We start from the raw sequence: 24,207 nt of genomic DNA, 5'->3' as shown, positions 1-24,207 counted from the left end.
GTCCAAACTGCTGATAAAAACATCACAATAATCCACAAGTTATCAACACATCTCCAGTCCATCAATTAACATCTTGTGAAGTGAAAAACTGAAGCTGTGTAATTGTAAGAAACAAATCCATCATTTCATAATCCATATAACACTTCATAGTCCATCCCTTTTCACTTCACAAATCATTAATCGATGAACTGAGTCATGTGAACTGCTTGTGGGTTATTGTGTTATTTTTATCATCTGTTTGAACTCTCATTCTGACGGCACCCATTCACTGCAGAGGATCTATTGATGAGCAAATGATATACAGGTGCTTGTCAAACAATTAGAATGTCCAGGAAAAGTTCATATATTTCAGTAATTCAACTCAAATTGTGAAACTCATGTATTAAATACTACATGTACTAAATTTCTCCAAATCTGTTCTGATGAAGAAACAAACGTCTAAATCTTGGATGGCCTGAGCGAGAGTATATTTTTGAGTGATCTATTGCTTTAAGTCCTTTATCGTCTTAATTGGTGTCACACTGTGATAATAACAAAGAAACTAACATGATATGTTATATCATCTGCCAATTGACAAAAGCAGATCTTCACAGATTTTAAAACCAGTGCTCTGCTATGTAGCTTTGTTCATGACTGATATACTATAATATGAGATGAAAATGTACAGTATGCTTATGAGTGCCTGGCTCAACAGATGATTATTATTATTATTTTTTTTTTTTTTGCATACATTTTTAATGAGAGCAAATGGAGCAGCATATTTTTTGAGGGAGTGTGGGGTTTATGGCACACATGTAACTCAAGCTAAATAATGGAGTGACTGTAATCTCTCACGGTGCTCAAGAGACGCCAGACACTCATCTTCCTCCTCAACAGGACGCCACTCTTCTCCTAACAGGATTCTGCTAAGACTACAGCAGGAGCCGTGTTGTGAACTCATACAGGTGTACATGTGCATGCGCGCACACACACACACACACACACACACACACGCTTCACTGAAATATGATCTTTTCATAAGTCAATATTAAATACTGCACACTAAAAGGACCAAAACTGTTGATATCAGATACATAAATTAAAGATAAAAATCTCTTACATGTCTCAAAATCTCTCAATATAATCTTTGCAATTATATATTACATTAAAAATACTATATTGTAATATAAAATGCTTGAAATGTCATAATGTAGTACAATAATGGAACCAATTTATTTATTTGTTTGTTTGTTTATTTATTCATAATAACCCCATAAAACCATTGTGAATTACACTTGAAAACATCAAGACACATTTTATTTTATTTTATTTCATTTTAATTTTATACTTTGTTTACTGGTTAACATTAGATCATTTCAAGATGCAAGAGTTTAAATTCTTTTGCCACTCAATATTGAGCAGCAAGAGGTGTCTATTCCCTGGAATACGTTCCAGAACTGTTTGTTCAGTTCCACAAGTGCACAGTCCACAGTTCAACTACTGAAAATAATCAGTACTGACTGTGGAAATTATATGAAGTTCCCTTTATTAACCATTTTAAATGTTATGTATCTAGATTTTCCACAGGTATAACATGCTAAAATGGTGGTAAGTGATTTTTTTTTTTTTTTTTTTTTATTCCTGTATTTTTTTTCAGTTGCGAACATAATATATTTGCGAGCAAAAAATGATGTAAAATATAATGAGTTTCATTAACTCCAGTGAATCCACTTTTGACACTACATTTGACCTTACAAACATGTTCCACATCTCATCTGTTGTGTTGTTTAACTTTTTGTAGGGTGAATTTGGTGCTGTTAACCCCTCAATCTATTTCCACAGTTATGACAAGTTTATGGTTTATAGTTAAAGTTGGTCTAGTTGGCCTATATAGCCATGCTGTTCCTCACCAAAGCTTTGTGATAATATTTTATAAACCTGTAGAGAACATTGTTTTTGTAATTACATTGGTAACTACATTTTATATTAATACTTACATACAGTTATAATTATCTAAATAATTACCATATTTTATTTATTTATTTGAGAATAGGACGAGTGAGAATATTCAAGACTCCTCTCCTTCATTGTCCTCGCGCTCCCTCACTTTCATCCAAACGAATAACGTTAGGCGGCGATATTGATCCACATTTGCTCGCGGTCGGTTGTTAAATCCAACAAAGGAGTGGAAAGAAACAAGGAAGTGGAGGTGTCAGGTGAGAGGAAAGCTGTAACCGCTGTCATCTCGTCTTAGTACATGTTTATAATGCATATTTTGTTCTTAACAAGTAACATTGCACCTGCAGTTCTTTGACGAGTGTAATGTTATTAGTTTTAGTACGAGCGTTTTTATGTTAAAGCGACACAAAGCTTTAAATCCCGTCTGTTGCCATATTTAATGATGACACAGCGAGCCGAGAGAAATTGGACCTTGAATATGCTACAATAACTGTTTATATATACACATAGGTGTCTGTTTTAGTTATGCTCTTTAAAGCAAAAGAGGCGAATGCTGCATTTTTTCTTACCGCTGTCTCATGCTTGCGTCATGTTTTGCAAACTGAAGCAGATTAAAAATCCACCGCTGCAAGACATGACTAATAACAAACCTCTTATAAACCGCGTATCAACATTGCTTTTATTATTTTCATGCTATTATATAGGTTTAGTTGTCAAAGTAACCTTAAATAAAAATATAATTTAAATAAATGCAATTCACGGAATAATAACAAACCGACTAGTAATTTGCATTCCAGTGTTCATCAGTGTGTCCTGTCCCATTGACTCTCGCAGGTGTCTTGTACCTCTCAAAACATCATGGAGTTTGCCGAGCTGATCAAAACCCCTCGTGTGGATGGAGTGGTCCTCCACCGACCCTTCATGCCCACTGTGGAGGGAACTCTGTGTCTGACAGGACATCACCTCATCTTGTCTTCTCGCCAGGACAACACTGAGGAGCTCTGGCTGCTTCATGCTAACATTGACTCTATTGAGAAAAGGTACGTCTGACATATTAGTCATCAAGGATGCATGTTATTGATCAAACGTGATAGTAAAGACATTTATAATGTTATAAAAGATTTCTGGGTAACACGTTACAATAAGGTTCCATTAGTTAATATAAAAAAATATTCTATTATATAGAAAAGTTGTTTTAAAATGTAATAATTTTTCACAAGGTAAGTTTGATCAATTAAATGCAGCCTTGGTGAGCATGAGAGACTGTTGAAAGAACCTAACTGACCTAATATTTGCAGGTTTATCGGATCCCTGGGAACTATTATTGTAAAGTGTAAAGACCTGCGGGTGATTCAGCTGGACATACCTGGCATGGAGGAGTGTCTTAATATTGCCAGCTCTATTGAGGTAAGACTGCATTAGTACTCACTCATAAAGCAGAATAATAATGCAATAAACGTAATTTCTACTAATCAGTTAGTGTTCAGTGTATGATCATTAATTTTTCAGGCTCTCTCCACGCTGGACTCTGTGTCCCTGATGTATCCGTTCTTCTACCGTCCTCTGTTTGAGGTCATTGAGGATGGATGGCAGTTGTTTGTACCAGAGGAGGCTTTCAAAGATCTGGAGTCTATGGTATTGTTTTATCCCTGGAAGCCTTGACCCTGAGGTCATCCGAAAAAGTTGTACAACTGTTTTTTTTTTTTTTTTTTTTTTTTTCAGATTGATCTCTATAGGAAGCCACATAGAAAATATTTGTGACTGTATTTTCTGATATCCAATTTAATTCAAATACAGTTAGTATTTCATACACTACCATTCAAGGTTTTGGGCATGATAAGATTTTATTTTATGTTTTTGAAAGTCTTTCATACTCACCAAAGCTGCATTTATTTTAATGAAGTATGATAATAACACTATAATAATACTGGGCAAAATAATTACAATAATTATTTTTTTATTATTAAGATTTATTTTAAAATGTAATTTATTCTTGTGATGCAAAGATGAATTTTCAGCATCATTACTCCAGTCTTCAGTGTCACATGATCCTTCTAATATGCTGATTTGGGGCTCAAGGAGCATTTATTATTATTAATATGTTGAAAACAGTTGTTCTGCTTAATGTAATAGTAATATTTCTTAATATCTTGTGGAAATTTTAAGTGGTCTAAACAGCATTTATTTTGAAATATTTTTTTCTAACATAATATACTGTCACCTGTGATCAATTTAATACATCCTTCTAAATAAAAGTAATAATGAAAAAAAACCTACCCAACTTTTGAGTGTTAGTGTATATCAGCGTATTTTAAAATTGATTTAGTTTAGAATTAGACTTAGTTAAAATTCATTAATGGAAGCTTTTTAAACATTTCTGCTTTAGAGTTTTGTTAGTTTCAATTAAAAATAAAGTGTCTAAATGATAAAGGTGGCAGTGAGTTCTGTTGTCCTCTCTCAGACAGATGAATGGAGACTGAGTGAAGTAAATAAAGACTTCAGCGTGTGCCCCTCGTACCCGTCCCTACTGACCGTGCCCAAAGACATCGATGATGAAAGCCTCTGCAAAGCTGCTTCCTTTCGCCACGGTGGTCGTTTCCCTGTGCTCAGTTACTACCACAAGAAAAACGGCATGGTTAGAAGTGCACTTTGGAAATGTTGTTTCCAAATTTAGATCTATTTAATACAGACCCTGATCATGCTGTCCACAGGTGATGATGCGAGCAGCACAGCCACTAACAGGAACCAATGGACGCCGCTGCAAAGAGGACGAGAAACTGATCAATGCCACGCTTTGTGCAGGGAAGCGAGGTTACATCATCGACACACGGACTGTAGCTGTAGCACAGCAGGCTAAAGCTCGCGGAGGAGGATTTGAACAGGAAGCCAACTACCCTCAGTGGAGGAGGATACATAAAGCAGTAGAGAGGTGTTTATCCAGTTATTCTCACATAGCCAGACTGACTGCATGAATACAGATATGGACAATATTAATATCCTGGATCATAATCATTTTCATGAGTTCTAAATAAACCAAAATAGAAAATCAGCCATTTTAAAATTGAACATCGCAACATAATGTAATATAATGTTATACAATATAATGCTGCATTTATTTGATTAAAAATACAGATCAGTAATTTTGTGAAATACTATTACAATTTAAAATAACTGTTTTCTATTTTAATTTTTTATATTTTTATAATGTAATTTGTTCCTGTGATACAATTTAGCTTTACATTTTTTTGCATTGAAATGTAGAGAACATAAGTGAATTTGACGTAAAAATAAATTTTATTAGACGTTTTATTATTATTGACCACCTGACCAACGTGTAAAATGATCAACAGCATTTTTGTTTTGTTTTTACATGCAATTTACCAGCACTGAAAAATATTTAAATTATGATGCAGCAGGTTATTTGTATAGCTGTAAAGAAATCAGTGGAAAAATAAAAAACTGTGAAGACTCTGTAGTTAAATAGGTTCAAAGTAATAGATACGATACAAACAAATAATTTATTTTATTAAATTGACATTTTTGCATTTTTTATTTAAAAGTATGCATGAAACGAATTCAATATTTGATATTAATAACTATTTTGTCAATGCATGTTATAGATGTTTTTTGTCAATGCATGTTATAGATGTTATAGATGTTATTGTGAACAATTAATCCATGTAAAAAAAAAATTATATATATATATATATATATATATATATATATATATATATATATATATATATATATATATATATATATATGTGTGTGTGTATGTATTTAGACATTGTAATGTTTTATCAAAACCATAACTTGATCTTCTCTCTGGTCTCATCATGATTTCAACAAACTTAGGCAGTTCCAGTGAGTATTTCTCAAGTGCTCAGCTTGGTTTACAGGCAAACTGATAAAGTTTGTGTAAATCAGTGATTCAGATTAGACTTTGCCAAATCAGTTTCTTTTCAATTTTGTATGCATAAGGCAGTCAGTGAATGGACTTTGGGTGCTTTGCACCATCTAAGAATGAGACTACTACACACACTGTATTTAAATTAGGGGACTTAAAATCATTTAAGCCTGGAAATGCATCAGTTGTAGTAAAATGCCAATTTGGAGATGAAGCATATCGTATGTAAGCAAACAAACACAGCTGCATAAATGAGTTCTGTAATTGGACTATAATCTGGCAGCTGTTCTCCCACAGGTCTAATGTTCTGCAGGAGAGTCTGATAAAGCTGGTTGAGGCATGCAACGATCAGTCGCACAGCATGGACCGCTGGCTCAGTAAACTTGAAGCGTCCAACTGGCAGAGTAATGTTAAGGAAATCCTCACAACGGCCTGCCTGGCTGCACAGTGCATCGACAGGTACATCTGTTGATAAGTCTGTCTGTTCCTGTCTCTCACACACAGAGTCATTACAATGCAGATAGATCTGTAAATGCCATATTGTGCAGCTGTGTTAATTACTGTTTTAGCTCTGTTTCAGCTAAGTTAATTACAAAAGCTGCTATCGCTGTTTCTCAGCACATTTGTTGCAAAGGTTGTTGTGGTGATAATTAATGCTGTTGTCATGCTGTAATTGCCATTGTGTTCATACCACACTGCTACTGCTGTTTTAAAAGCTGCTTTTGGCCCGAAGTTTATTATCAGGTTTGTAGAGTGTGCTAAATCATCTCAATCTGAGTGCAGTTGCGAATGAGGAGGAGCCACTTTTTATTTGTGTTGTATTCTAGGGAAGGGGCGTCAGTTCTGGTTCATGGCACAGAGGGCACTGATTCGACATTGCAGGTGACGTCTCTTGCCCAGATCATCCTCGATCCGGCATGCAGGACCATCCGTGGCTTTGAGGTGCTGATTGAGCGAGAGTGGTTACAGGTGAGAGAGGTTCCCTTGGAAAACTCTTGACACAGATGTGTCCGAATTGTCTCATCTGGTTCCTATCCCATCATCAAAATCATTCTGTTACCCTACCTAGAAAATATCAGAATGCACCAGGGAACTAGTTAGTGGTATGAAACCCAGTCTTGGTTTTAAAATGATGTTTCTCAGTGAAGTCTGGGATAACCTATGATCCTGTAACCTTTATCTCCAGGCCGGTCACCCGTTCCAGCAGCGCTGTGCACAGTCCGCATACTCAAACGGGAAGCCCCGAAGTGAAGCGCCCGTGTTCCTGCTCTTCCTGGACTGTGTGTGGCAGATCCTACGGCAGTTCCCCTGCTCCTTCCAGTTCAACGAGAACTTCCTGATCATGCTCTTCGAGCACGCCTATGCCTCACAGTTTGGCACTTTCCTCGGAAACAGCGTGGCCGAGAGGTTAGTGTTCCCCTCCACCACAGTCCTGTCATGACGTCCATTTACAGATTCTCACATACGATCTCATTTCCTGTATTACATCACATACAACCATGTCAAAACGGTTGGTTTTAACCATATCAGATAAATCTGTCAACACAGGACCTGTCGCAAACGGCACTTATTTTATCACTCTGAAGGTAACTTGTGTGTCTGTGTAGTAGTTACATTTCCAAAGTGTCGGTCTGGAAGAAAACAGCAAGGGAATTTGAGATTGGGCCGTAGTTTACACTTGCACTTGAACGGAAAAACTCTATTACACATGAATGTTGGCATGTTGTTATTCTATCCATATGGGAAGATAAATTCAGGAGCAGAAGGTCACAACCCTTTCCGTCAACACTCCTGCGTCTGTAGAGGTCAGCTTGTAGCTAGGCAGTGACCCTTTTGTGTTTGTCTCTTATTCTGAGCAGGATGTTTTAGGAAATTATTTTCCGCTTGTTGTTTAAAGTGTATCAGATTTCAAAATGTTCCAGTTTTTTGACACTGACAATGTGTGATGTCATTAATCTGATATTTGGACCCAAGAGGAGAGGTTTCATTCTGGTTTAACATTTGAAAGGCTTTCTAAATGCTTATTGATACTATAATGGATAGCAGTGGCTGGATGTGTCTGGCTCCTCGTAACATAAACTTTATTGTAAAGTTTAGCTGTAAATATAAGCTTTGCCCTTTCTGTGTAATGTTTCAGGTTGAAGCTTCTGCTGTCTCAGAAAACTGTTTCTCTGTGGTCGTGGGTGAACAGACCTCAGGAGCTGGAGCGGTTTCTCAACCCACTATATGAGCCCAATAACCTGGTCATCTGGCCGTCTGTGGCTCCTCAGAGCCTGCTGCTGTGGGAGGGTGAGCACCATCAAATCTCACCACCTTCCTCTCTTTTTTTGATCGTTTCCAGCAGTTGCTGTGAACATGACATCATGAACATGAGATTGAAAAGCAAGTTTCCCAGTTAAACTTTAGGGGGCAGTCACGTGTTGCTTGGTGCTTTAACTGTATTTTTGCAGTGCCACTTCAGATGTGTGAGATGCCTAAAGAACATATGGCTTGTGAGATCAGTATGTGGTTTGAAATGATTCTTCCATGACAGGCTGTAGATGCACCTATTGTGCATTAGTCAGTCTTCAATTTTACAATTCAGTAAGATTTCCATCTGAAAAACTATAGTTATCCTGGTGTAATGAAAAAGAAATGTAAAAATGATAATGGATATTTATTAATAATTAAATATAAAATGTATTTCAATTTTATAATACAATATTATATAAATTAATTAATTATTTTTTTAAGTTAATATTACTCTAAATATAATAATCAATTTGTCTCCATTGTTTAATAACTTTTAAGAAAACTCACCTTCCTTGTCATGTTTCAGATATCATTAAGCTTGAAAAATTTCAGCATCAGTTTGTTTTAAACCTTTCACCAGATACAGATTAACGTCACATGGAATTCACAAGTGTGACAGTAATTTAACCCCATGACCTCTGTGCCATTCATTTTTTCAGTCCTCATCTCTGGAGCCTGTCATGGCTCTATTTTAGAGGTGCAGTGAAAGAGCAGCCAAGCAGACATGAAGTTTAATGCCATGGTGGTTCACTTTCAGTCACATGAGCAGTTCTCAAACAACTCACAGATATGTTTAGACCTTTCATATCTACTTCCAGTCAAACATGTGGATATTAGTGTACCCACCAAAATAACTATATGAAACAATCTTATATTATAGATATAGAAGTCTTTGCCTAGATTAGTTTATAAATCTATTTAGAAATGCCATGTTTTTTGGGTATTTCAGCTCCTTCCTTTATTAACTGGTCCAACCTATTAAAAAATGCATTTATAACAATAATTAAATGTATTTATTTATAAACAAAAAGATATGTAGGCACATATTTCATTTTGCCATTATTTATCATTTGAAGGTTTTAATAATAAAGAGTTGTGTGTATAGAAACAAACGCAGTCTGCATGGTCGGTATGAATGGAAGTAACACATGCTGCTAGTGTATGTCTGAATGAATGAAACTATTTGTGGGTTATATATGAATGCATCCTTTCTTCAGTTTGCACTTTCTTCCAAGTCACTTTTGTACAGAACCATATGTGAGAGAACTGTCCAGTTTTTTGTCAAGCAGATGGATTGCTAATACATTACAGGTTCTCTATATTAACATGGTATCACAGGCTGTCATGACAGAAAAGATCACTGATCAGCATCTAAAGATGATGTCATCACATCTGGACTTTTTTTTCTATAGGGGTATTCCTTCGCTGGAATCGCTCCTCAAAGTGTTTGGATGAGGCTAATCAGGAGATGGTCCATATTATAGAGTACAACAAGGAGCTGCAGAACAAAGTGAACAGCCTGCGCAGGCAGCTGGCCCAGCTCGAGACGGAGGACGGCCCACTGCAAACACCGTAGGACATCAACAGAACTGTACACTTCTGATTTGCCATCTCTGTCTTACTGAAATAAGCCTCACGCACATGTATCTACACTCCTCTGATCATACTCTTTCTTTCTGACTCCATTGGTCGACATTTATCAAACACTATGCTGCATTTGTCTTAATTATTATTTGTTTAATGTAAAACACATTAAAGTGATTAGCAGGTTATGATATGGATGTCATTTCACTAGAAATTGTACATTGTTGTTTTGGTTTACATATTCTCAACAAAAAAAAAGGAACTGCTGACGTGCCATTTCTTATTTCCATTATAAGTCCCGTGCAATGAAGTGCAATAGAAAATACAATTCTAAAATGAAATAAAAGGGAAAATATTGTACTCACTATTGGATGCTGGAAATTCATCATTTGAATATAACACAGGTGGTTTATATAGTCTTTAATGATCTTTAACTCCTTCCAAAGAGACACTGATCACTTGATTAAAGAGATAGCTCACCCAAAAATCTCAATTTGTTAAGTGTTTACTCACCCTCAAACCGTCCATGATGCAGAAGAGTTTGTTTCTTCATCAGAACAGATTAGGAGAAATTTAGCATTAAATCACTTGCTCACCAATGGATCCTTTGCAGTGAATGGGTGCCGTCAATATGAGAGTCCAAACAGCTGATAAAACATCTCCATTATCCACCAGTAATCTTCGTGACTTTAGTCCATCAGTTCATGTATTTTGAAGAGAAAACCTGTGTGTTTTAACGTTAAAGGGGTGATTGATTATTATTTCACTTTTTGAACATTAGTGTGTAATGTTGCTGTTAGAGTGTAAACAATATCTGCAAAATTACGATGCTCGGAGTTCAATGCAAAGGGAGATAAATTATTTTTAAAGATATCGCTGTTTAAGGACTACAAATAATTTCATGAAGGGGCTACAACGAGCTTCTTCCTGGGTTTGTGACATCACTAACCCTGATGGTTACATAAACCCCCGCCCCCTGGAACATGCAACTACCCATAATGGTAAGGGGGTGTGACATTTCCGCACAATGTGCACTCGGTTGGTTAACGAATCACAAACACACTAGCACGATAACCAATTAGAGCCCATTTTGTATTTCTGAGGGAGGGGCTTCATAGAACCAGGACCTCAACAGACCGTTTTTTTATGAGTATGAAAACAGCGGTGTAGAAAAAAGGTCAAATATGTGACAATAATGGGCTTTTTTAAAAACTAAGCATGAACACGTTACACTGCACCCCATAAACAAAATCAAGCTTTTGAAATAAGCTGATCAACCACCCCTTTAAACTTTTGCAAGTGCAAGTGATGTAATGCTAAATTTCTCAAAATCTGCTCTCATGAAGAAGCAAACTCATCTACATCTTGGATGGCCTGAGGGTGACACATTTTCATCATAGGGTGAATTGTTCCTTTGAGAAATTGCCAAATGTGAAGCTATTTGCTTTTACAAATGTAAGATTGTTTGTATACTGATAATATTCATATTTGCATGGAGTAAAATTATTGAGTATATATAGTTTAAGAATACAGATTTTCTGTTAGTGAAATTGTGAATGTCAAAATAATGTGTCATAAATTTTCACCCACAACCTTTAAATATCTTTGTTACATTGTTGTTTTGGAACATCTAAAAATAAGCCCAGTGGGATTATTACAGTTTCCGTTCTGCACAAAAGCATTTCATTTCCTCCAGTTCTCCATGAGCGCCATGAGCATGGTCTTGTACCCAAAAAGTGTTTGCTGCAAAAACTCATTTCACATATCATTTATGTAAATAAATCAAGATATATACGCTCAATGTGCCGTTAAAGGTTTTTGGGTTAACTTGTTTCGTAAATAGGTGAATATTTCAATATATTGTGTAGAGACTCCTGTAACCTATAAAGGTAATTTTAATATTCCACTGGGTTCTTACCATCTAGTACTCTGATGCGTTTATGAATGTGTTTTTGTTTAAGGTAGGTTTTGATACTGGGTTTAGACAGTAGTTGGTGTTGTTATTGTTTTGTTTCTCATGTATGATTTTTTATTATTTCATTTTGGCACTTCAGTAGCATCAACTGACATGCATCAAGATTCACTGTATAATTGTCCATACAGCATCATGTCTTGCTTTACAAAATATGATATTGATTAAATGTTTAACTGAAATATGTTCTGTGGGCATTAAATGATTGTTTAATGTTTAATCTGTGTGTGTTTTTATTTTTTAATTTTTCAAAATTTAAATTGACCACCTGTATCTCAGTTCGAAAACTAATAAAACGGCTAATAAAATATGGCTTATCAGGGAAACATGATTATGGACGATTTTATATATATATATATATATATATATATATATATATATATATATATATATAATATATATATTCTTGTGAAAATAATTGATTGTTATTTTAAATCCTATTGTGGAACTGTCAAATAATTGGCTCAACAGCAACACTTTTATACTGTTTGTGATTATGCAACCGCTGGCTGTGTAAAGCACCAGATCTCTCATCACATTAACATATGGTTGCTTTCCTCACTCATTATCAGGAGCATGCAGTACATGGTATACGTGTGCTCAAGTTTCAGATGCACACCCTATACAGGACCTCTTGTGCTGTGCAGATACCAATTTGCTATGTCTGGAAATAATGTATGTGCTGACATGCTCTGTATTCAGCTTTTGGACAAGACAACACTTGTTGGGTGCACAGAGACGGTAGCAGACCTGAAGTAACCTTCAGGAAAACACTTCACGCAAGGCCTAAAAGTGTGACACTTTGAGTTACTCATTCACTATTTTGTTATTTTGGAGATTTGTTCTTTTGGAAAGTGGGAGATGTGTCCTTCCTCCGTGACCTGCAAACATCAGGCATCCATCCTATTGATCTGTTCAGACTGAAAAGCCTCATAAATACACCTGAAGTGATGGGACTGAGGTTCTAAGATATTTTTAGGGTAAAGATCAATTGAGTTGAGAGGATATGGCCTTGAAGCTTCACAGATAGTCTTAATCATATTGATGGTGAGTGGTTGGCAGACCAGATGCTGCAATAGCTTTGACTTGCCAGTGCCATCATGCATTGGCAGTAAATATAGCAGAAACAATAAGAAAAGCTGCTGGAAAGGTCAGACTTTTTTTTTTTTTAAGATGCAAAACATGCTTTTTAGTGGTATTCACAGATTAAAATAATTAACCATGTTTAATAATGTTTCGTATTTCATTGTTTTCAATCATTTTTATTTGCTGAAATGCTTCTAAACCAGGGCTCAACATTTATAAGAAAGATTCAGGGCAGGTTTTTTTGTCACTACGCCTCATGTTAGTTGATCATGTATGTGCTTTTAAATCAATATTAAATATGAAAAATATTTTTTAAACAAATTAATAATTTAAAAAATAAATACTGAAAAATAAATGTAAGAAAAAAATAAGTGTAATGTGGTAAAACAAATAAGTTGTCCTCTTCAAATTCAGGTTTTTAGGTTAAATTGTAAAAAAAATATAAAGCAAAATGTACACCCTCATATAACTGGTCTCAATTTATTTTAGAGTTTTGCCATTTTAACAACATTTCAATCACCTTCTTGCCTTTATGAGTTAATTTTCAAACATTTACTTTTCTGAAAGTTTAAATATTTATTTGTTCTCAATTAATATGGCTACATGAATATAATAATAAAAATCTAAACCAAAGCTACTGGTAGTAGTAATACTAGTAATATTGTTAGTAATAATAATTATTATAAAAGTAATTAAGTGCTGGTTAAAATAGTTTAAATAAAGGATTTATGTTTAAAAATATATTTCAGGCTAAAATTAGTGGGAGGCAAAGCACATTTTACTCATTAGGTAAATTATATAGCCTATATATATATATATATATATATATATATATTTTTTTTTTTTTTTTTTTTTTTGTAGGTTTGGTCCTGTCTAACAAACTGCAGAGCAATTTAAACAAAAAAAAGAATCTTTCTTTCCCACCCTTTACTATTTGCTTTCTGTCTCACACTTTCAACCCCCATCTCATAACCAAACGTCCCGTTGACTGCATTCGTTGTGAGAGGGTTGAACGTGCAACCCTGAAAGACATGTTTCAGCCATAGACTACTCACTGTATAAAGGATTCAACTCTCCAGACGTCGAGAGAGGGCGTGGCCAGAGCCTCACCTCCAGCGCTGGCCAATCAGAGCGCACCCGGCTTCTCTTGAAAGCCTCGTGAGCTGCAGATATATACGTCCACTGTGGGCTGATGCAATGAATGCAATACTGAAGTTAGTGAGAGAAGCATCACATCAGTGACGGAAAACCCGACAGAGAAACGGTTCACGTCGCCCAGAAAAACGCATTGTTTGCCTAATATCTGAATCGTATTATAGTCCAAAGGTGAGTGAATTCATTCATTTACGGAAAACGACTGTATTTTGCTTTTAGGATTAGAGCCTATAATTAGAGCCTTATCTGAACGCTGGCTTCCCATGGCCTTGACTGGAAAGATACAAATGCATGTTCGTTTATTTTTCACTTTCACGTCTTTTAAATCTTATCGCGTTTTATTCCTCAATGCATTTACTTTGTCCTAAAGCATTCCGTTAAATATTTGTGATTTTTTTTTTTAGGCCTGTAACGAAGCTCAAGAGGTGGTATTCTTATATGCCTCTTCCTCATTTTGCCACTTTCCCGAAAACGCAAGACTTCCCTTTTAGTGTTCTTTGAAATTGATAAATTCGTGTCGCAATCCTTATCACGTGACCGTTATTTTATGGTGTCCGTCACAGTGTGTAACGTTTAAAGTCGTCGTGAGCACATCGGTTTCTCCACAGAGCTGCTAGTCTTCCAGTAGAAGTCAAGATCACGAATCACTTCTCTCTCGTACCCCTGGATTTAACCACAACCCTGGGCTAGAGATAACTTGTCATTTAAAAACGTGGTTATATTGGCCGAATTGTTACAGCGAGTTGTTTAGCAACAGACAACCAATCAGGAACTCCCTTGGTGCTTACCTCATTAAATATTCACGAGCCTTTACGCCACGTGTTTAGTCTCCGAGTCTGTAGAAAACGGGTTGGCTTTGTGATGTGTGAATATTTTAAGCGAGCACAGAGGGCCTGTGTGGCCACAGATGGACAAGTTTTTGTTAAAACGTGCCGCATTATAGCACCGTTAGTCTAAACTGATTCCCAGAAGACTGACTGACCTTTCCGTTCATAATCAAACCGGCTGATGAGTAAGGCGCGGTTTGTGTGTTAAAGTTTTGTGAAACAAAAAACAACAACAACAGCAAAAAAACAAGAACAGAACAGTCCGAGACTTGGCACAATGAAGCCTTTGAAGGTCGAACTGAAGGATGTGTTCGGCATTTTGTCCGCGTGCTCTGCGAGCGCACGGTCCTCGCGTGCTGATTGGCGAAGAGAGGGCGGTATAAATCTGCTCAAATTACATTCTTCGCTCTTTTCGTGCGTTTACATTTGAGACGTAAGAAGCTAAGCGATGACAGCCTGGAAATTTACATGGTTTTCAGTTTGTAATTAACTTTGGGGTGCCTTACATTAGGTATAGTTTATTAAAATTTGTTTAAGTTACCTGCCGTTATAATTTGAGGTTAATAGCACTGCCGCAAAAAGCACATGTTCGATGTTTGACTCGAAATGTTGAACCAAAAACATCGCAAGCTTTTTTATTTAGATGTCCAGTATCTTCCAACCTGTATGACTTGCTTCTGAGGAACATAGAAGATTTTAGGCAGAATGACAAACAGAATCTGAGTTACCTTTCACTTTCATTGTATAGTAGAAAAAAAAATTAAATGGGCAGTGGAAGCAAATGAAGTCATAATGCCCGAAAATTTCTGTAAGTCACACAGGTTTGGAAGGATATGACTGAGTACGTGGTGACCTTGCTCTTTTTTTTTTTTTTTTTTTTTTGCTTAACTGTTATTTAATTATTGTTGATTAGGTTATAATGTGTAAGGCTTTACAATATGGTGTCCCCTCTTGTTTTTCCAGGTAACGGAGTAAGTTATGCCAGTCTTCAGAGCCCTTAGTAACGTAGCAAAGCAGGCCCTGCTGGCCCCTGCGTGTGGATGTCAGCCTCTGACTGTAGCGATCCGCAACATCAGCTTCTCCCCGCGTCAGGTCACCTCTGGATCTGACGCCAGCTTTCATTCTGTGTCCTTCTCTGAAACGGACCACCCTAAAGTTCTCATCACAGGTATGAAAAATGTCAGGTACTTGCGATATTGGCATTTTTTTTTAAGAGTTGGTACTTCTGTAATTTATCATGTTGATCACACTGGTTTTAGCAAATTTAAAAAGGGTGAATCCTGACTCCCCTAGTGTGTTTTTTTGCATGAGATTTGATCATTCATAATTTTCTCTCTTTGTAAGGTGGTCTTGGGCAACTAGGTGTTGGGCTTGCTAAACTGTTAAGGTATGCACATTGTAGTACATACTGTATATAAATGTGTTGCATAGTTGATGCATTTTCAAACGTAACGTTTTACATCTAAATGTATATTACATAATAAAGCTATATATCCGTTTTATAGGAAGCGATTTGGAAAAAACAATGTGATCCTCTCGGATATCAGGAAACCACCCAGCAACGTCTTTCACAGTGGTATGACTTCTGTTCATCTCAAACTAATTCTTTAAAAATAGTTTCATGAGAGAAATAACAGGTTGCACTCAGTTAATGGGTACTAAAGTAAAATGTCTTCTAATTAGCTTAAATTGATTGAACATTTGTTTGCATGTGTAAAACAAGTGAATGTGCAACTTTAGAATTTATTTAAAGGGTACGTAACATACACCGTTTCACCTAATCTCATGTTAATCTTGAGTACCTATAGAGTAATAAAGCAGACTTGAACTTGAACTAGAGTAGTACTGCACAGAAATTCTCAGTCATTCTTCTAAATAATTTTTTTAAAACTTTGGGCATGTTTAGCATGAGAATCCACTCTTTAACACTGTGAACAACTCTGAATACACAACACCATTGTACCCCCCACCCCCCCTTTTTGTGATTTTTAAGGATTTAAAGATTTTAGGATTTTTGTGCTCATTTCAAAATGTTTAATATTGAGAAATAGTCAAGTTACAGAGCTAGACTGATCACACAAGTACTGACCTGTTGATTAAATGTTTCCTCACAGGCCCCTTTATCTACTCTGATATTTTGGACTACAAGAACTTGCGGGAGATTGTAGTAAACAATAGAATCACCTGGTTAGTGCATTACAGTGCTCTTCTAAGTGCTGTTGGGGAAGCTAACGTGGCACTGGCACGAGCAGTCAATATCACTGGTAAGATTTTAGAAAACTTCAATGCAATTCGTTTATTTGCAATTTTTTAAATGCAATTTGTTTGTTAGTCTACCGTTTGCCTCTTTTTCAATTATTTTTTCAACTAGATCTTTCCATAAAAATAGCCTTTGATAAAATTATCTTTTGATTCTGATATGATACTAAATATAAATCTGATTTTTATTTTTCTGTAGGACTACACAACATCCTAGACATTGCAGCAGAACATGGGCTTCGGCTCTTTGTGCCCAGTACAATTGGTGCCTTCGGACCAACTTCACCTCGAAACCCCACTCCTGACCTCTGTGTGCAGAGACCACGCACTATATATGGCGTCTCTAAAGTCCATGCAGAGCTCATGGGGGAGGTAAGACACCAGTCACCCTTATTTTAGCATTTCACCTTTTTTCTGTGCCGAATGTGACTCTGAATATTAATCTTTACCCACAATCCTTTTCTGCAGTACTACCACCATCGATATGGCCTTGACTTCCGCTGTCTGCGGTACCCTGGCATCATCTCTGCAGATTCACAGCCCGGCGGTGGCACGACAGGTACGGTGCGCTCTGCTCCATCTGTGTTATTTGGCACATGGCCTTGCTCACATACGTAAATGAGGTTATGCAACTAGCACTTGCTCAGAAAGGGGTGTTGTTCACTTTGAGTATTTTTAACTGGCCTGCACCAATGCCAGACAGCCATATGAACCACACCTCCGACTGCCTGAGGTCACATGTGAAAACTTGAAAAGTACTTCAACAGCTGTTACTGTTACTGACTGCTGACCAAAAAAAAAACTGCAGTGAGTAATGACAGTCTGTCTCTTTTTTTTTTTTCTCAGACTACGCTGTGCAGATTTTCCACGACGCCGTCAAGACCGGAAAGTTTGAGTGCAACTTGAAGCCAGACACACGGCTGCCCATGATGTACATTGATGACTGTTTGCGGGCCACGCTGGAGGTGATGGAGGCACCGGTGGAATCGCTCAGTATGCGAACCTACAACATCAACGCCATGAGCTTCACACCGGAGGAACTTGCAAATGAGGTCCAGAAACAGCTGCCTGATCTTCAGGTCACATATGAGATCGACTCCGTACGACAGGCTATAGGTATGATCCAAAAATTCTGCACTTGTATCAAACATTTTGCTACAAATAAATGGTGCAAAAACGCTTGTTTTTCATCTATATAGCTGACAGTTGGCCCATGAACTTTGATGACTGCAACGCCCGGAAAGACTGGGGCTGGAAGCACGACTATGATCTGCCAGAGTTGGTCCAGACAATGCTTGACTTCATCGGCTCAGACTCCCGCATCTCCCAGGCCAACTGAGTCTTCCCATGAACACTGAAAATATGTACATTTCATAAAGATTTATAGTGATGCAAAAGAGAGATCCGCGGTCTGTAAATAGTCATATTCCTTTTCTCTTTTGTGTCATCTGCATTTCCTTTTTGACTTGCACGGACTATGTATAATTGTATATTATACAAAGAGGTCGGTCTCTTTTCAGGTCAGGGTGGAAAACAGTCGGAGATTTACAAGTGTTTGGAAGCTAAATGAAGAGGAATAAGTTTAAACCTGACGTCAAGACCGGCTTGTGCTTTGCATTTAGTGAAAAAGGATCACTATGTCTCCAGGAGAAACAAACCAACTGAACCAACTGAATGAATGTGGCTGATCCTAAAATGTAGTTTCCCCAAATTCTAGTCTCTTTCTGAAATTCTATATTTTTTCCTTTTATTTAAGATATATAATTTTACTGTACCTTTTGTAGAAAATCATAATATGAGGCAAAGGCAGGTGGCTGAGTTCAGACTAATATGAATGAAAGATTTGGAATAGTTACAGCAACAGCAGCTTCACCCCTTTCTAAAATAAACAGCAGAGTCCGGTTTGAACAGGGTGGGACTCAGATGGAGGTCCTCAGGGAAAGTGAGGGCTGTTATGATAAATGACGTTATCATATCCCTCTCGGTTGCTTTTCCTGTCTTGTGCACTATATTTATTTAGACAGCTTACAAATTAAATGCAAGATTTGGTCTTGCTTCACATGTTTGCTGTAAATTTTAATAAGGTCTCTTTTGTTAAATGCTTTTTCTATCATTTTATTGCCATAACCCATGGATGTTTTCCCATGGAATATATTATCTCATATGAAGGGGAGAGTGGGAAACCGATTTAAATTATTTTTAGTTAAGCTTTACATCCACATCTTTTTGATCACAAAACTTGTCAATAAAGCTTTTTTATCTTTAATATTTTGAAGAGTAATTAATTAGTTATTTGAGTTCAGTAGACTTTTTGTAGGTGAGATTTACCCTTTTTTTATAAATGCTTTTACTCTACATTTGTGAAGCTTTAGAGGATTTATGGTATTTTTTAAAACATTTTTATGAATAAATTAATAAAACTTTTTTTTGTAAAACTCACAATAAAAAACAACTTTCTGTACTGTGAACGTGTGAAAGCGTTGCCACTTACAGTATTTTTCGTGTATTTTGTGGTCTGCATTGTGTTTGATTTAGTTATTTTATTTGACAAATTAAAAAGAAAAACTATTTATTTATTTTTTTCGTTCATTTCACTGTGTGCTCCTGATTGTGATTTTTTTTTCACACTAACATACAACCATATATCAATCCAGTATAATTATTATTATTTAATTTTTTTTTGTAGATTGTTGACAACTTTTTTTTATTTTATTTATTTATTATTATTTTTTAGCAGGCATTTTTTGGGATCAAAAAGACCCCAAACAGCACATAAGGGGTAAAAAATGATAACTGAGGGTAGAACTGTCATTGTTTTTATTAAATTTATTTTTCATTTTCTTGGTGTGTATCTGCACTTGTTTAATAGTACCTGATTGACTGCAGTGCCACCAGTCATTGAAGTTTTTAATTATAACTTTTGGAAAATATGGCGTTTCTTTTGAGGATATAATGACTGCACAAGAGCTGCATTAAAGCATGTTCACATTGCACTCATCTTGTCACTTCTGATCAAGGTGATTAGTGCATAATGCCTTGATTTAAGACTATAATCTCCTTAAGTTATCACCGAACAATTTCTGAGTCATTTTCATGTTTTGATTGGAGTTGTGCCACATAAACATTTCAGGGACATTAGACCAAATCTCCTTTTTATTTAGATTGTAAATGTACGCTCTGAAAGCAGGTTATATCGTACCTGTTTGTACAGTATATCCAGTGACAAAAGATCTGTCATTCAAAAAATTTGACAATAATATGGGTGGCACTTATCTGATAAATTGGTTTTGTAAGTATTTGGCAACCAGGTTGTATTATGCCGAAAGAGACAATTACCAGGCTTGCTTAAATAATTAGATGAAACCCTCCCATATACCTTCTTGAAGTTTGTGGTTATTGTCATAAGATCCTTTGAAGTTTCCCTTTGTTTGTAGCTGGAACACTGCAAAAGTGAAAAAGAGAGATTAGGTTTTTTTTTTTTTTTTTTTTGGGGTGCTTGGCAAAGGAGCCTCTTTGCTGTCTGTAATTTGAGAGTTATGCACCAGATGAGTTTCAGGTGAGGACAATTGTATCTGTCAGCAGCTCTTCCAAATGAAATTTTATCTCATGTAAAGTATGGGCATGTCATCTATGAACACAAATAGTGTTGTTTGTCTGCACTGTTGCTCAGTGAGACAGGTGTACAGTTGAAGTGATTAATTTTCAAAAAAATAAAAATCAAATAAGAAAATTCTTTAGTTGCAACAGTTTTATTTCCCTTCTTCCTTATCTGTTATACTTGTCATACATCCTTTGTATAAAAGCACTGTTGCAAAATAACTGGAGCAGTTTCACCATTTCATAATTCCATCATTTCATAATTCCATCATTTCATAACGTGTTTGTCGAATGTAGAGGCTGTCTCACATGGCATTGTCTGGAATCCCCACTGGTATGAGGAATGAACTTCTACAAACACAGACTTCTACTTGAACACAAAAGACAACACCAAACTGTGATGAAATGCAAAGCCCAGTCAAAGAAAAAAATACAGTTGGTACATTTAAGAAGATATTTACAACTAAAGTTGCTTTTTCAAATCGAAAAAAAAAAATCTAATAATTTATTTGTCAAGTTAATAATTAATATTATTAATATTTCAGGTTTTATTCATGCAATATAAAATGATTTGAGTGGTTCTGACAGCAATACACATTAAATAAACATCAACATTAAATAGGCAACATTTATAAAAAATAATGTTTAAAACTGTATAAGAATGAACAGGGTTGCAAAAATAGCATAAATTAAGCTATAAAACTGAATGGGGTTATATTAATGTTGGCATAAATTTGGTAGATTAAACAGGGTTGAATGGCTAAGCTTGACTAGTGTTAAAAGCTGACAAAATTATATTATATTATATTTGTGTAAGATTACATCTAAACAAGCTACTTTTGATGTTAGGTTACTTTTATTCAATAAATGTTATTATATATAAACATGACAAATTATGTGTCAGTTCTGGGATAAGTGATTAGCTGCACACTTTTGTGAGCATGGGTTTGGCTGTAAAACCTTAAACTAAAAGATGAGAGTTATTTTTATCATGATCTATTAAAATGTCACACAAACATTACATAACACATTTGCATGTCCACCTCCCACTTGTTCTTCTCAGGTGATACTCTTGTCCTAATTCAAGAAACCCCTGCTGAGTTTCCCTGAACTGAACAATGAATCTTTCTTCTGCACTTCCTGTTCAGGTGTGTCATGTTGTATAAGCATTCATTGATCATTGCATGAACACACCTCTCCACCAATACCAGAAGCAGGAGTGTGTCGGCATGCTGTGTGAATACTGAATCTCCGAGCTGGCAGTCTGTCTGTCTGAGTGAAGGTCATATAAACAAGCCCTATAGCTGTCAGTGCCTTTTAAGAGGGAAGTGCCAAAAATGCTGTGTTGTAGCTGTCTCATGGTAACCTGTTGCTGAAACATATAGCAATCATCCTCAGCAACCATAAGGTCTTTAAAATAAAGCTATTGGCTTTGAAGGTTCCATGAAGAAACATCCATGGAAACTTTGTATTGCAAAAAGGTTTGGAAAAAGATTCGTAATATTATTAAAAAGGTCTTCACATTTTTTCTCTGAAAAAAATAAAAAAATAAATAATAATAATAATAAAGTGTTGCTAAACTGTGTAATATAAAGTTTAAAAACCTGATTTGAAGGATTTTGACAGCAATACACATTAAATGTGTATTGTAAATTATATTACTTACAATAACTACTATTTGTGTAAAAATTTTGAAAAGTGACTAGTTATTTTAGCAAACATTTTTCATTAAGAAAAATAGTTTGAAATTAGGCTACTTTGCATGATGGTTTAATATCATATTATATAATATTTTATCTGACACACTCTAATTATTTATATAAAACTTCAAATTATTTTTGAAGTTTTAAATAAAACAAGGATTATTGGAGCATGTTTTACAGGAAAATATTATTTACAGTCTTTAGACTACCAAATCTCACATTTAATTCAATGTGTTACTTGCCAGTTCTTTGCAATTATTGTGAAATTAACTCAGTTCACTAAAAAAGTTCAGTGTAGTTGTCACAAAAAAAAAACTTGGGATCTGTGTCTCTAAAGTTTTTTTTTTTTTTTTTTAAGCTATGGGAAATCAAGGTCTATTGTTGTATTTAGTGCCTTCAGTATTATCAAATAAAGACCATAAAATCCAGGAACAAAAAACAGTACATTCTTCTTCTTTCAATGTATCACAGAAAAACATTGCTGCAAATGTAAAGCAAGTCTGAAAATAAACAAACATATAATGCCAAAACAAAAGAAAAGAAAACAACAAAAAAGAAACAATGAAGATAAATTTACATGTAATTATGTGAAGTTCTGGTGTAAGATTACTTTGTATACTGTATGTGTTGTACACCTCTATATCTTTCATATTAAGTAGATTATTCAAGATATACAGAAAGAGAGAAAAAGGTCATTCTTGTGTAAGTTGGCACTATTATTTTATTATTTTTAACCCCTGACCTGATCTTTTTTTTCTCTGCAATTTAGACAAGTGTAGTAAAAGAAATACAGCTGAGCAAAGCACAAATAATTAGTGTCTTGCTTATATGAAACAACATTTGTATGATTTTCATGCAACAAAAAGAAAAGTGTAAATGAAGGTATGACTCAATATGACACTATAAATAAAAGTGCAAAAGTACACTTTAGCATACTTTTAATGTGAATGCAATGTTTTCAGGCGTTCAACTGCCTGTTATTTACAATTAAATTAACATGTATTATAATTTCTTTTTCACACACACACACACACACACACACACACACACACACACACACACACACACACACACACACAGTATAGACCTTTTTGGTGTGTGTGTGTGTGTGTGTGTGTGTGTGTGTGTAACAGAAGAAAGACACTCATACAGGTTTGGAATAACATTAAAATGTGACTAAATGACATAAAAAATACATTACATTACAGGTAAATGCTTTATAAAATTGAGCACATATTTTTCAGAAGGGTATCTTTGCAATATTGCACACAAATCTGATCTTTGGGACTGACTGTCCACAGTGTAATTTTATAAGTGATGAAATCTGATCCATTCACACAGTGTCCTCAATATCTTGGTTACTATAGTAATCACTTCAGAGTCAGCCCTCTGCTAAGAGACTTGAGAGAGTAACATTCATTGTGGAAGTGCTCAGTAAAAACACTTTCCCACATGATTCAGAATAAACTCATTTTACTTGGAAACTGTACATAGAGACCACATTAACACAGGACAGGTACAGGCTATATGGGGAGTTAACTTTAGGTATTTACTTCATCTTAAGATATTAATGTAGTCTATTATGTCAATTAAGCAAGGCCTTACAAAATTATGATGTGCAAAGAAAACCAGTTTGTTTTAGATTTTGATAGCCACTAGTGATATAAATACATTGAATCACATTAAATAAATAAAACAAAGTTTTTAACATAAAGCTAATTCAATTTTATGGAGATGATTCTAAATAGTTAACCCACTTACGCCATCTGCTGCTGCAAAATATACACTACTAGTGGATATACGTTTGCTTGTAATCATGGCCTAAAAATAAGCTAAATTCGTGTTTGATATAGTTTTTTTGTGTGGTTTTTAAGTCAATTTCCTATT

The 24,207-nt window shown here is 35.5% G+C and overlaps 2 protein-coding genes across 3 annotated transcripts; both read left to right on the top strand.

The window, feature by feature from the left end:
• The first annotated feature begins 2,089 nt into the window (after positions 1-2,089).
• LOC113063225 (myotubularin-related protein 9-like) lies at positions 2,090-11,913 on the top strand. The gene is made up of 11 exons (XM_026233468.1): positions 2,090-2,195; positions 2,773-2,978; positions 3,237-3,345; positions 3,448-3,573; positions 4,400-4,573; positions 4,650-4,867; positions 6,143-6,304; positions 6,673-6,814; positions 7,032-7,252; positions 7,983-8,134; positions 9,550-11,913. Exons 2-11 carry the CDS (start codon positions 2,797-2,799, stop codon positions 9,711-9,713), a joined length of 1,650 nt encoding a protein of 549 aa, XP_026089253.1. The 5' UTR covers positions 2,090-2,195; positions 2,773-2,796; the 3' UTR covers positions 9,714-11,913.
• A 2,032-nt stretch (positions 11,914-13,945) lies between these two features.
• Positions 13,946-19,286, top strand: LOC113063224 (L-threonine 3-dehydrogenase, mitochondrial-like). 2 transcript variants are annotated; one of them, XM_026233467.1, is made up of 9 exons: positions 13,946-14,105; positions 15,725-15,929; positions 16,106-16,148; positions 16,267-16,337; positions 16,876-17,025; positions 17,220-17,392; positions 17,489-17,579; positions 17,867-18,136; positions 18,220-19,286. In XM_026233467.1, the coding sequence occupies exons 2-9, from the start codon at positions 15,740-15,742 to the stop codon at positions 18,357-18,359; spliced, it is 1,128 nt and encodes a 375-aa protein (XP_026089252.1). In that variant the 5' UTR covers positions 13,946-14,105; positions 15,725-15,739; the 3' UTR covers positions 18,360-19,286. The 2 variants fall into 2 exon arrangements, with proteins under 2 accessions (XP_026089252.1, XP_026089251.1); XM_026233466.1 differs by lacking the exon at positions 13,946-14,105 and adding an exon at positions 15,185-15,272 and having other exon boundaries at positions 18,220-18,421.
• Positions 19,287-24,207: the final 4,921 nt, after the last annotated feature.

The sequence above is a fragment of the Carassius auratus genome, chromosome 45, assembly GCF_003368295.1.
Source record: "Carassius auratus strain Wakin chromosome 45, ASM336829v1, whole genome shotgun sequence".
NCBI classification, from domain to species: domain Eukaryota; kingdom Metazoa; phylum Chordata; class Actinopteri; order Cypriniformes; family Cyprinidae; genus Carassius; species Carassius auratus.
The sequence above is the reverse complement of the archived record's forward strand: the minus strand, read 5'-3'. Positions and strand labels throughout refer to the sequence as shown.